At 43.1% G+C, this 13331-nt stretch overlaps 1 protein-coding gene across 1 annotated transcript in view; it reads left to right on the top strand.

The window, feature by feature from the left end:
- Positions 1-13331, top strand: part of LOC140496228 (adhesion G-protein coupled receptor G5-like) — a 93066-nt gene that overhangs the window by 30745 nt on the left and 48990 nt on the right. Inside the window, exons 4-5 of the mRNA XM_072595729.1 lie at positions 268-310; positions 405-523. Coding sequence (XP_072451830.1) covers positions 268-310; positions 405-523 — 162 coding nt within the window. The remainder of the gene's footprint in view (positions 1-267; positions 311-404; positions 524-13331) is intronic.

Here is a 13331-nt window from a genome sequence, read left to right as displayed (position 1 = left end):
AAAGTTAAAGATGGTGAATGGGGAGGTGACCAGTTAGGAATCTGCTTTGTGTAAAGTTGCTTTGGTGGGAACACTGAGGTCATACCCAGGATCCGGAAAATTTAACCCAATCATTTCCCAGTTGGCATCACATTTCCTCCTCCTTCCCTGCCTTACCCTGTTAGACAGGCGAGAGGGAAATGTCTCAATGTGTTTGTAGCGACACAGCTGCTTCAACTGTGTTATTGTTGGTGAAGCTAATGTTCTGGTTTATCTTTTCCATTTTAGTCAGATATTATACCATGCAGCGCCTGGGACTCTGGTGGAAATGGTAAGTGAAGAGTTTTTTAAAATGCTGACATCACACAATACTGGAATGTGTAAATGAGGGAAGGATTCTCATGATTAATAATTCTCCAATACAGGCCCCTTCAATCAGAATGGATGTAACCCCCCCATAAAGGGAACAGGGAACAGAGTGGATACGATCACTTGCAGATGTGACCGTCTGGGTTTCTTCTTTGTACTAACACTGGAATCGAAGGTATGAATCGTGCTCATCTCCACACTGTAAATAAACTCCAATATAAGGTTCAATTGGCCTGGAAAGTGGGACTGTTATCACATTCTTACTGCAGTTCAATACAGCTCTGCCCAAAGTCTTGAACATGCCTCTGCAAAATATTCTGTCGCGCTCCCACCCCAGTCTCTATGTTTACTTTTAATCTGTTTAAAAACCAGCAATGTAACAATATTTTAGCCCCTCAGTTCAGATGAACCTCCTGCTTGAAATCCCGTTCTGACTCTGATCTCAATGCCCAGACATGGATTTTCAATGGGCCTCCCATCTCTGCTGCAGTGTCTGAGCTCCCGCTAGTGCAGACAAACCAGGGAAATCAGTCATGTTTTTTCATTCTCTCCCAGGATGCAGGTGTTGCTGGATGGGACAACAATAGTTCCCTGTCCCTAATTGCTCTGGAGAAGCTGGTTGTGTGCTGCCTACTTGAACCTCTGTAATCCTTGGAGATGCACCATCATGCAGAGAGGAAGGGATTGTCCTGATCTTTACCCAGAGATTGTGAGTGAAGGGTGATGTGTTTCCAGGTCGGGTAGTGTATGACTTGATCGGCAACTTGTGGCTGGTGTTGTTTCCATGAACCTGCTGGCCATGTGGTCAATGTAGCAGGTTTGAAAGGGACTTGTCAAGGAGCTTTACTGAGGAGCTGGACTGAATGTGAGATGTGGTACTCACTGCTGCCCCCTGTCAGCCAGTGGTGAAAGGAAGGAATGGTAAAGGTGGTGGATGGAGTCCCACTCAAGTGGGGTCCTTTATCCTGGGGGCTGTCAACCTTCCTGAATGTTCTTGCAGCTATACTTATCCAGGTGTGTTGTAAGGTTCGGATTTTTACAAATGTTAGTATTATTTTAAGAGTTTAGAGTTCAAACTGGTGGCATCGGGTGTTGGTTAAATGTCACAGGTGTTTAAAAAATCGTCAGAGTGTCTGGAAGAGGGACCTAATGCAGCAGGTGTCAGAGAGCAGGTCACTGCAAACCCCCTGCTGTGAGAATGGAGGGTTGTTGATTTGATTGGATTTATGACAGGGGGAATAAATATTGAAAAACATTAATTTGCTTTTGGTTTAGAATGATCAAGGATTAATTTCTGAGCAGTTGAGGAGGGGACGTGACTGGGGTAAGAAGGGAATATATTTTCTCACCTAAAAAGTTGTAAAGAAAAGTTCAAGGAAAACATGGCCATCTTGGTGCAAGAGGTTAACTTGTGAAACTTCCAGACCAGGAGTGTATGATTTAAGATATGCAGATGATTAAAAGACTGAGAAAGAGTAAGTTTTCAGTGACATGAGTGTTCATGTCAGAGACTTGACAGCGCACTTTAAAAATAACTGGAAGCAGCTGTTAAGTTGAATTTAAAGATTTGACATAGAAGGGTAATTTCTCTGGATTTGAATCACTGTAAGATGATAATGTTAGGGATTGATGAGAGTGTGTGGTGCTGTGTTTAAAGATCTGTCAAACTGTATTATTTATTTAGATTAGTTTTTTGTTATTTTTGTCCAGGAAGCTTCTGTTTTATTGCTGAAGAGAACTGCAGCCTTTTGCATCTACGATTCAGTTAATGAGCCCCACTTTAAATTAAGAATAAATATGATTTATACAATCCATTCAGTCAGGTTTCAATCTGGGATCTGAACTGTCCAGGGATAATATCAGCTGGCATCGTAATGAAGACAAGTGGAGAGTATCCCATCAGAGTCCTGAGTTCTGTGACATAGGCAGGTGTACAGATGCAGGGATGAGTTACTCACAACCCAATTCCCAGCGGTTGGCCTGCTGACCAGCCACAGTATTTATATCACTGGTATAGCTGGTCAGTGATAAGCTCATGATGCTAAAAGTGGGGAAGTCAACAATGATAATGCCATTGAATGTTAGGAGGAGATAGTTAGATTCCCTCTTGTTGGAGATGACCACTGTCTGGTAGTTGGGAGTGAAGGTTACTTTCCACTTAGCAGCTGAAGCTGCATGTTGCGCCGGTCTTGCTGCATATTCACATGGACTGCTTCAGTAGCTCAGGTATAGTACTGAGAGTGAAGATCCTCACTTCTGACCTTATGATGGAGGGATTGTTGTGTAAGAAGCAGCTTATTCAGGTTAGGCCTAGGATACTCCCCTGTGGAAGTCCTGCCGAATGATCTGGACTGAGATAATTGATCTCCACTAACCACAACCATCTTCCTTTGTGTTTGGGATGTCTCTAACCAGCGGAGAGTTTTCTCCCTGATTCCCAGTGATTCGGGTTTTCCTGAGGCTCCATGATGCTTACCCATGGTTAAATACTGCCTTGATGTCAAGGGCAGTCACTCTCACTTCAGTTCAGCTCTTTGTAAACAGTTGGACCAAACCTATAATCATATCAGGGAGCTGGGGATGCTGTGATGCCCAAACTCAGTTAGCAATGTATTACTGAAAGTGCCATTTGAGAGCCCTATTAACCAGGCCTGCTATGGTTATCAACAATAGACAGCTTGAGCTGTAATTGACCGGGTTGGTTCAGTCGATGAGATATTCCAAGCTGCTTTGTAAATGGCAGCAGTGTACCTTGATCAGGGGTGTGGTTACCACTGGATAACTTAACCTTTACGTCCAGGTTAGTGTCCAGGGCCTTCAACTGCTCCTTGATATGATATGGAGTAAATCCACTTACCCACAGACTGGCATCTCCAGTGCAGGGAATGTCAGGTGGAGGCCAAGATTTAGTTTCCACTCAGCGATCCAAGCTGAAAATGATGAAAATGCTTCAGTCTTGTCCTTTGCCCTGATGTTCTGAGCTCCCTCATCATTGAGGTGGGGGATATTTGTGGAGCCTGCTAATCCAGAGAATTGTCTAATTGTCCACGTCCATTCAGCATCAGGACTGCAGGGCTGAGATTTGACCCATTGGTTGTGGGATTGCTTAGCTCTGTCTATTGCAGGTTGCTTACAATGTTTAACATGATTGTAGTCCTGTGTTGTCTGATCACCATGTTGGACCCCCATTTTCAGTGATGCTCATGTTCTGTTGATTAGATTAGATTACTTACAGTGTGGAAACAGGCCCTTTGGCCCAACAAGTCCACACTGCCCCGCCGAAGCGCAACCCACCCATACCCCTACATTTACCCCTTACCTAACACTACGGGCAATTTAGCTTGGCCAATTCACCTGACCTGCACATCTTTGGACTGTGGGAGGAAACCGGAGCACCCGGAGGAAACCCACGCAGACACGGGGAGAACGTACAAACTCCACACAGTTAGTCGCCTGAGGCGGGAATTGAACCCAGATCTCTGGCGCTGTGAGGCAACAGTGCTAACCACTGTGCCACCGTGCCGCCCATGGTGAAGACTTTGAAGACTTTGATTCACCCTTTTTCCTGGGACCATGCTCTGGATTCTGGAAAGTGTACTCTAGCACAACTTAAGCTTTCCCAAGGTTAGCCTGAGATCCAAGCTTGCTCAGCTGTGCAAAGCAAACACTACTTGTGGGATTATATGATCTCACAGTATACTGCCCTGAGCTATTATCACAGCCACACCATGGCTCTCAGTACTTTTGCTAAATCTTAACTGTGTAACTGCTTGGTATCTACTAACAGCCTTACTCTGCCTGAAGGCAATTCTACATTCTGGCCTCCTCTAAGTTACAAATCCTCGCTCCCAGGACTTTCCTTAATCCTGACTAACTGCAGCTGTCAAATCGCTCCTGGGACATCCCCCTGATCCCTAGTTACAGGCCCTCTCTGTAACTTCAGTCAGTTCCACATGGAGCCTGTTTCTCTCTCTCTCTGCCATTGCTTTACTGACTGAAACTGACTGCAACTCTTCAGCTGCTGTTCAGTTTCCTTTGAGTTGTTTTGCATGATTTATCAAAACCCCTCAACAGGCCCCATCCTTATTCCTCGGTAGGATTGCAACCATTGGAACAGGCAAAGGTAGCAACACTCGCAGAGCATGAGGATCAGCTTAATTTTCACACTTCCAGATGCAGTAACAAGTAGCAGGATTTAAACATCATAGCGTTTCAAGGTAGCAGCACTGTTTAAATAATCTTCCTTTAAAGCTGCACTGAATATTTGAGTTAAGGACACAGACACGTCATCCATCCGTTCATGCACTGGAGATGTACCTTAACCTCTAAGTTTATTCTTCAAACTTAAATACAATAGACTCCTATTTTTAGTCACTGAGGTAAAAATGATATCTCTGTGTTCTAACAATACACCTCTATTCCAAATAATATCCCTTTTAGCTGGTTTGAGAAAATTATTGAGATTTTGTGTGTTGAAATGTTTTGGATTCCTGTTGGCTTTGACCTTTGACCTTTGAGATATGTCACCACCTCCTGATCCCCTTTTGAATGTGCTTCATTGGAATCTTTCTCAGCGATGTCAATAGTTCCCTTCTTCTGTTTCTCTTTCTAATATTTTCAGTCTTTTGGGAAATTTATGAACCACATCCTTCCCATCCTCTGGCCTTTTGCTCTTCCTCTTCTCTATAGGTAGAAATTCCATGGCTCCATGACGGTGGCTGTGGGAAGCTGGGTTCCTGACTGACAACCGGCTTCAAACTCATCTCCCTGAATCACTTCCTTTGGAACAGAATTGGCTGCATTGTGTGGGTCTATATTAGTTTATTCAATCAGCGTGAAGCGACTTCTGGTTTCTTGACTCCGATCATGTTCTAGTTTCTCTGAGATACATAGCACAGCCTTCTGTAACCAATCATTTTCTTCCCTGTGAAGTTTTAAAGAGTGGCAACTTAATTTTCACTTCTTTCACCATTTCCTCTGATTTTTGTTTTCTCCCTTCATAATTCATTCTCAAATTTGTTGACTTTTTTTATTCAACCGCACAACTACTCTGGTCAGTTTAGTTGCCTCTGTTTCAGAGTTATCTTAAAAAAGCCCAGCTACATGTTTCACCATTTCACACGATAATTCCACACATTATGGAACTATTCCTCCCTATGTATCTGATTGCTCCTCAGCCCATTCCTTAAAAGTCTCTCTCTCTGTGTTCAAAAATCTGGTTCATTTCTTTCACACTGAACATCTCATCGTTCCTATTCTCCAGTCTGCGTCAGCATTTTGTCTGTCTTCGTTTTTAATTCTGCACTGAGCCAACTATTCTGAGGCATCAGAAATTCCGTCTTCTGTTCAAGGTATTTGTCACCTCACAGAGAATTTTGATATTTGATGTCTTAAACTGAAGATCAATCTTTGTTGAATTTGCTTCCACGGGTTTATCATTGAGACATTTTAAGTTTTTTTTGTTCCTGTGCCCGATGCTGAAGTGTTCTCACCTGTTTAATTTTTCTTCAGTAAATTCATCATTTGAGCGTGGAAGTTGGTTCTCCACATTACTCAGTTTTTCCTTAAAGTGCGATTGTCAGCAAAAGGCTTCTTGGGTTTGGCCGCAGTAATTGGGCAAGATCAGCATGATCAAGAACTGCAGCAACACACTCATTGCTGTGTGACTGTCTATGCTGGACAACTCACTATCCAATATCATTTCCTCCCCCTTCAATAAGTAAACCAGGAATAATTTACACAGTTTAATTTCATTTCATTTCCAAGCCACTTTGCAAGTCAACTTTGTACAAGGAAATATCTTCATAAATCTTTATTAATACTTTTTATTTGTCAAATGATCTGCAACATAAATCACAACATCAGCCACCATCAAAGACTGATGTGCCCAGAGTCTGTCAAAATATTAATTAATTTTCTCACGCAGGAGAAAGAGGATCATTCTTGCTGAGAAAGAAAACACTAGTAAACCCCCATAACATGACAGTTATGCAGTTTAGCAGTGGTCAGCTTCAGGAACAATTCCTTTAAATGTTCTAAGATACATTCTGGAACGTTCTGGGAGAACATGCTGCTTGTCTATTGCCCCTAGTTCATGGGTCCATTTCCACCAATCAGTGCAATGCGGTTGCTATGACGCATCTTGTTTCCAAGGAAACATAAGCTTTCAGACTTCACTCCCACTCTCAGCAAACTCATTTTGACTGGAGGAGTGTATCCTTTTGGGTGGAAAAGGTAATAAAACTGGAAAATATAGGGAGAATGGGAAAATCCGGTTCTCGATAATATTTCCAGCTTTCCCTGGAGTTTACACATCAACTTTTCAATCTCTCAATCAGCGATCACCACCTTATTTAAAATGAAGTTACATCGCATTATTCAACAGACTCATGTCATTTGTAAGCAGCTTCCAGTTCTCCTCTCTGTCCCTGAGAAACCAGATTGCACCAATTCCTGACATGAAAGTCACTGCGGTTACCTGGCAACAATAGCTTGTTGTTTCCTTCTCTGTGCCTTTGGACAGGTCCATCTCTGCCTTGAAGACACACAACGTCCCAGCCTCCACTGCACTCTGTGGTAATGAATTCCACAGGCCCACCACACTCTGGCTGAAGAAATGTCTCTGCATTTCTGTTTTGAATTGATCTCCTCTAATTTTAAGGCTGTGCCCACGGGTCCTAGTCTCCCTGCCTCACAGATACAACTTCCCAGCTTCCACCCTTTCTAAGCCATGCATTATCTTCTAAATTTCTATTAGATCTCCCCTCAATCTTCTAAACTCTAATGAATACAATCCCAGGATCCTCAGCCGGTCATCGTATGTTAGGCCTACCATTCCAGGGATCATCCTTGTGAATCTCCGCTAGACATGCTCCAGTGCCAGTATGTCCTTCCTGAGGTGTGGGGCCCAAAATTGGACACAGTACTCTAAATGGGGCCTAACTAGAGCTTTATAAAGTCTTCGTAGCACATCACTGCTTTTATATTCCAACCCTCTTAGAGTCAGAGAGATGTACAGCATGGAAACAGACCCTTCGGTCCAACCCGTCCACGCCAACCAGATATCTCAACCCAATCTAGTCCCACCTGCCAGCACCCCGGCCCATATCCCTCCAAACCCTTCCTATTCATATACGCATACAAATACCTCTTAAAAGTGGCAATTGTACCAGCCTCTATCACTTCCTCTGGCAGCTCATTCCATACACGTACCACTCTCTGTCTGAAAAAGTTGCCCTGTAGGTCTCTTTTATATCTTTCCCCTCTCACCTAAACCTAGACGACATTACATTTGCTTTCTTAATCACGGACTCAACCTGCAAGTCAACCTTTAGAGAATCCTGGACTAGCACTCCCATATCCCTTTGTACTTTGGCTTTAGGAATTTTCTCACCGTTTAAAAAAATAGTCCATGCCTGTGTTCTTTTTTCCAAAGTGCAAGACCTTGCATTTGCTCACGTTGAATTTCATCAGCCATTTCCTGGATCACTCTCCTCAACTGGCTAGACCTTTCTGCAGCCTCCCCACCACCTCAGTACTAACTGCTTGTTCACCTAACTTTGTATCATTGGTGAAATTCATCAGAATGCCCCAGTCCCTTCATCCAGGTCATTAATATATAAAGTGAACAGCTGTGGCCCCAACACTGAACCCTGCCATTCCCAAAAAGAACCTTTTATCCCAACTCTCTGCTTTCTGTCAGAGAGCCGATGCCCAATCCATGCCAGTAGCTCACCTCGAAAACCATAGGCCCTCACCTTACTCAGCAGCCTCCTGTCTGAGGCTGAGGGGTGACCTTATAAAGGTTTATAAAATCATGAGGAGCAGGGGTAGGGTAAATAGACAAGCTCTTTTCCCTGGGGGAGGGGGGGGGAGAGTCCAGAACTAGAGGGCATAGACTTTAGGATGAGAGGAGAAAGATTTGAAAGGGACTGAAGAGGCAACATTTTCATGCAGAGTGTTGCATTTATGGAATGAGCTGCCAGAGGAAGTGTTGGAGGCTGGTATAATTACAGCATTTAAAAGGCATCAGGATGGGTATATGAATAGAAAGAGTTTAGAGGGTTACGGGCCAAGTGCTGGCAAATGGGACGAGATTAATTTAGGATATCTGGTCGCCATGTACACCCAAAGGTCTGTTTCCATGAGGTACATCTCTGCTATTCTCTGACTCTATATCAACAGGTGAAATAGTGGGCAAAATATTGGCAGATGGAGTATAATGTGGGAAAATGTGAAGCTGTTCATTTTGGAAGGGAGAATGCAAGAACAGAGAATGATCAGGGAGAAGGTAGGGCCGATCATGGATAGCGGAGGGAACTTGTGTGTAGAGACCGAGCAGATCAGGGAAGCTCCATGCCTGATGAAGGGCTTTTGCCCAAAACGTCGATTTTCCTGCTCCTCGGATGCTACCTGACCTGCTGTGCTTTTCCAGCACCACTCTAATCTAGAATCTGGTTTCCAGCATCTGCAGTCCTTGCTTTTACAAAGCCCTAAATGAGTTTTTTGCTTCAGTTTTCACCAAGGAAAGGGAACTTGTTATAAATGAAAGTTTAGAGGAACTGGGACACAGTCTTGACCAGATCAAGATTGATGAAGTTGATGTGCTAGAAATTTTGGAAAATGTGAAGATTGATAAGTCCCCAGGGCCAGACCAGATTTATCCTAGGCTGCTCCGGGAAGTGAGAGAGGAGGTTGCTAAGCCGCTGGCAACGATATTTGCCTCCTCCTCGAGCAGTGGATGTGGTGTATATGGACTTCAGCAAGGCATTTGATAAGGTTCCCCATGGTAGACTCATTCATAAAGTCAGGAAGTATGGGATACAGGGAGATTTGGCTATCTGGATTCGGAATTGGTTGGCTGACAGAAGGCAGAGCGTGGTTGTAGATGGAAAGTATTCTGCCTGGAGGTCGGTGTTGAGTGGAGTCCAGCAGGGCTCTGTACTTGGGCCTCTGCTCTTTTTAGTTTTTATAAATAACTTGGACAAGGACATTATGTTGTGGGTTAGTAAATTTGCAGATGATACAAAGGTTGGAGGTGTCGTCGATAGTATAGAGGGCTCCTGCAGGCTGCAGTGTGATATAAACAGAATGCAGAGATGGGCTGAGAAATGGCAGATGGAGTTCAACCTGGATAAATGCAAAGTGATGCATTTTGAAAGGTCGAACTCGAATGCTGAATAAAGGACTAAATATAGGATTCTTGGCAGTGTGGAGGAACAGAGGGATCTGGGTGTGCAAGTACGTATATGCCTCAAAGTTGCCACCCAAGTGGATAGGGTTGTTAAGAAAGCATATGGTGTTTTGGCTTTCATTAACAGGGGGATAGAGTTTAAGAGCCGTGAGGTTTTGCTGCAGCTCTACAAGTCCCTGGTGAGACCACACTTGGAATATTGTGTCCAGTTCTGGTCACCCTACTATAGGAAAAATACAGAGACTTTGGAGAAGGTGCAAAGAAGGTTTACCAGGATGCTGCCTGGACTGGAGGGCTCGCCTTGTGAAGAAAGGTTGAATACTCTCGGAGTTTTCTCTCTGGAGAGAAGGAGGAAGAGAGAAAACCTGAGCGAGGAGTACAAAATAACGAGAGGAATAGATAAGAGTCAGTAGCCAGACACTTTTGCCCAGGCCAGGATTGACTGGTATGAGAAGTCACAGTTTGAAGATATTAGGAGGAAGGTATAAAGGAGACGTCAGAGGTAGGTTTTTTACACAGAGTTGTGAATGTATGGAACGTGTTACCAGCAGTGGGGGTGGAAGCAGAGTCATTGGGGACATTTAAGCGACTGCTGGACATGCACATGGATAGCAGTGAGTTGAGGGATGCGTAGGTTGTTACTATATGTTACATTAGAATTAAATCTCGGCACAATATCATGGGCCAAAGGGCCTGTTCTGTGCTGTACTTTTCTTTGTTCTATGTTCCAATAGTATTATTTAAATGGAGAATAACTGCAAAAAGCTGCAACACAAAAGGAATTGGAGGGACATGTGCATGAAACACAGAAAGCAGGTCTTCAGGAAGACCAGTGGAACATTGGGCCTTATTTCATTGGGTTTGGAATATAACAGCAGGGAATTGTTTTAGTTTTCCACCTGTTTCCCAGTAGATAAGTGTCCACACCCAATAGTCTCTATGTCTCTGCTCAGGCTGCTTCTGGAACTTTGGAAAGCTCTGCCTGTCCCCTTCAGGGACAAACCCAACCGCACTGAGGCGAGTGATCTTGGCAGTTTCACAATCGACAGAAACTTCTTCAGAAAGCATTTCAAAATCCACAGGGGTTTCACCAGTCAGCCTGCTCTGCATGAGAAGGGTCCAGCCTTCTGTGGGACAATTGTTTTGCTCAGCAATGTTTCAAAGGAAAGGAAAATGCCTCCATGTCCCTTTCTTCAAATTTGTGGATTGTTGGGAAAATTTAAATAGCACCGGACTTGTCCCTGAGCTGGAGGCAGATCTTTCCCCATCAATATCTTCACTGAGTTCTGGGGAATTGTTCTGTCTTAGTTCAAACTTTTAGGACTGATATTCACTTTATTGCCCCCTCCCTGTTCTCCCTTTTTGCTTTCCTCCCCTTCCCTTTGGAATTATAGTCCTGGTCTCCTGTGTTCCAACTAATTCTTTCCCAGTGCTACCTCATCTATTTCCAGCTCTACACTTCCCTCTATCTCCCTCAAAATTAGCCGTTTCCATAAAACCATCAGATATCGGTGCAGAAATCGGTCATTTAGCTCATTGAGTCTGCTCCATCATTCAGTGAGATCCTGGCTGATTTGATAATCCTCTGCTCCAATTTCCTGCCTTTTCCCTGGAACCCTCGAGTCCCTTACTGGTTAAATATCTGTCTATCTCAGCCTTGGATATCCTTAATGGCCCAGCCTCAACAGCCCTGTATGGTAAAGTTTCACAGATACACCACCCTCTGAGAGAAGGAATGCTTTCTCATCTCTCTCTTCAATGTGCAAACACTTCCTCTGAAATTATACCCTCTGCTCCTAGACTCTCCCACAAAGGAAACCAACTTCCCCACATCTACCCTGTCAAGTCCTCTAAGAACCGTGTACGTTTCAATAAGGTCACAGTTCATTCCCTGAGCCTCCACTGATTATAGGCCCAACGTGCTCCGCCTCTCCATACCTGGTGCCAACCTTATGAATCTGCTCTGGAATGTCGCCAAAGCCAGTGTATTTTTCTTAGACAAGAAATCAAAAACTGTTTGTAGTATTCCAGCTGTTGTACAATTGGTACCTTGTATAGTTTCAGCAACTCTCCCTGGTTTGATTCTCGATTCCCTTTGGAATTAAGGCGAACATTCCATTTGCCTTCCCTATTTCCTTTTGAAATTGGATACTAATTAATTGTGAGTCATGCATGAGGACTCTCAAATCCCTCTGTTCTGTAACTTTTTGCAATCTTTCTCCATTTAAATAAGATTCTACTCCCTTATTCTTCCTGACGAATTGCATAAATTCACATTTTCTCACGTTATGTTCCTTCTGCCTAGAGTTTGCCCATTCGCTTAATCGATCTCTTTTTTTTTTTGGTCATCCATACCACTTGCTTTTCCATCTATTTTTCTGCTGTCTGCAAACCTGGTGAGAGAACATTCACCTTCTTCATGCAGTCACTAATATATATTGTATATGATTGTGGCCACAGAACTGGTCCCTGTGGCCCACCACTGGTTACAGGCTGCCATCCTGAAAATGTCCCCCTTATCCCAACTCTGTCTTCTATTAGTTAACCAATCCTCTGTCCATGCTAATGTACTTCCTCCAACACCATGAGTGCTTATCTTTTTAAACAGCCTAATGTTTGATACCTCATCAAAAGCCTTCTGCAAATCCAATTTATTAATAAACCGCTTCCACTTTATCTGTCCTGCTGGCTATTTCCTCAAAGAATTCAGGTAAATTGATCAGGCTTGATTTCCCCTTCATGAAGCCATTCTAACTTTCCTCAATGATATTACATATTTCCAAATGCTCTCCTATTACATTCTCGATAATTGACTCCAACAGTAGACTTTGTTCAGATGTTAACCTAACCGGCCTAGAGTTACTTGTTATTGTCTACTTCACTTTTTAAATAAAGGTGCTACATTGCCAGTTTTCCAAACCTCTGGTAGCATTCCTGAATCCTGGAAAGATTCTGGGAAAATTATTATCACTGCATCCATGATCTCTCCAGCCACTTCCATTAATTACTTGGGATGGATCCCATCAGAGTGTCTTTAGCCCCAGCAATTTCTCTCGCACTTTTTCTCTTGTGATCGTTATTGTATTTATTTCCTCTCTGCCTTTGCAACTTGATTATTTAATAAATTCAGAATGTTATTAGTGTCTTCTACTGTGAAGGCTGATGCAAAGTATTTTTCAACCTCTCTGCCATTTCCTGGTTCCCGTCATTCTCTAAGGGGCTTACCATCTCTTCCTTTTTATATCTTTAAAGAAATTCTTCCTAACCATTTTATGATAACTTTTAAGTTTACTCTCAGAGATTATTTTCTCCCTCTTTAATATTTTTGGTCATTTTTTTTGGTTTTTAAAGCTTTCCAAATTGTTTGGCTTGCCACTAATCTTTGCCACATTGTACTCTCCTTCCTTCAATTTGATTCGATCCTTAACTTCCATGGTCAACCATGGTTGGCTTATAATCATCCTGGGATCCACCTTCCTCACTGGAATATGTCTTTACTGGGAGCCATGAACTATTTTCTTTAAGTTCTGCCATTGTCCTCAACCATCATTGCTGCTAAACCCCTTTCCCAAACCACTCTGCCTTCATTCCTTTGTAATTACCCTTATTTAAGATTTGCAGAGTTGTTTCAGACCCACATTTCTCCCTCACAATTTGAATGGTATATTGTACCATATCATGATCATTGTTTCTTAGCTGCTCTTTTACTCTGATGTTATTTATTAAACCTGTCTCATTACATATCACCAGATCCAAGATAGTCTGATCTCTAGTTGGATCTATAACACAT

The sequence above is a fragment of the Chiloscyllium punctatum genome, chromosome 26, assembly GCF_047496795.1.
Source record: "Chiloscyllium punctatum isolate Juve2018m chromosome 26, sChiPun1.3, whole genome shotgun sequence".
In the NCBI taxonomy this organism is placed as follows: Eukaryota; Metazoa; Chordata; class Chondrichthyes; order Orectolobiformes; family Hemiscylliidae; genus Chiloscyllium; species Chiloscyllium punctatum.
The sequence above is the reverse complement of the archived record's forward strand: the minus strand, read 5'-3'. Positions and strand labels throughout refer to the sequence as shown.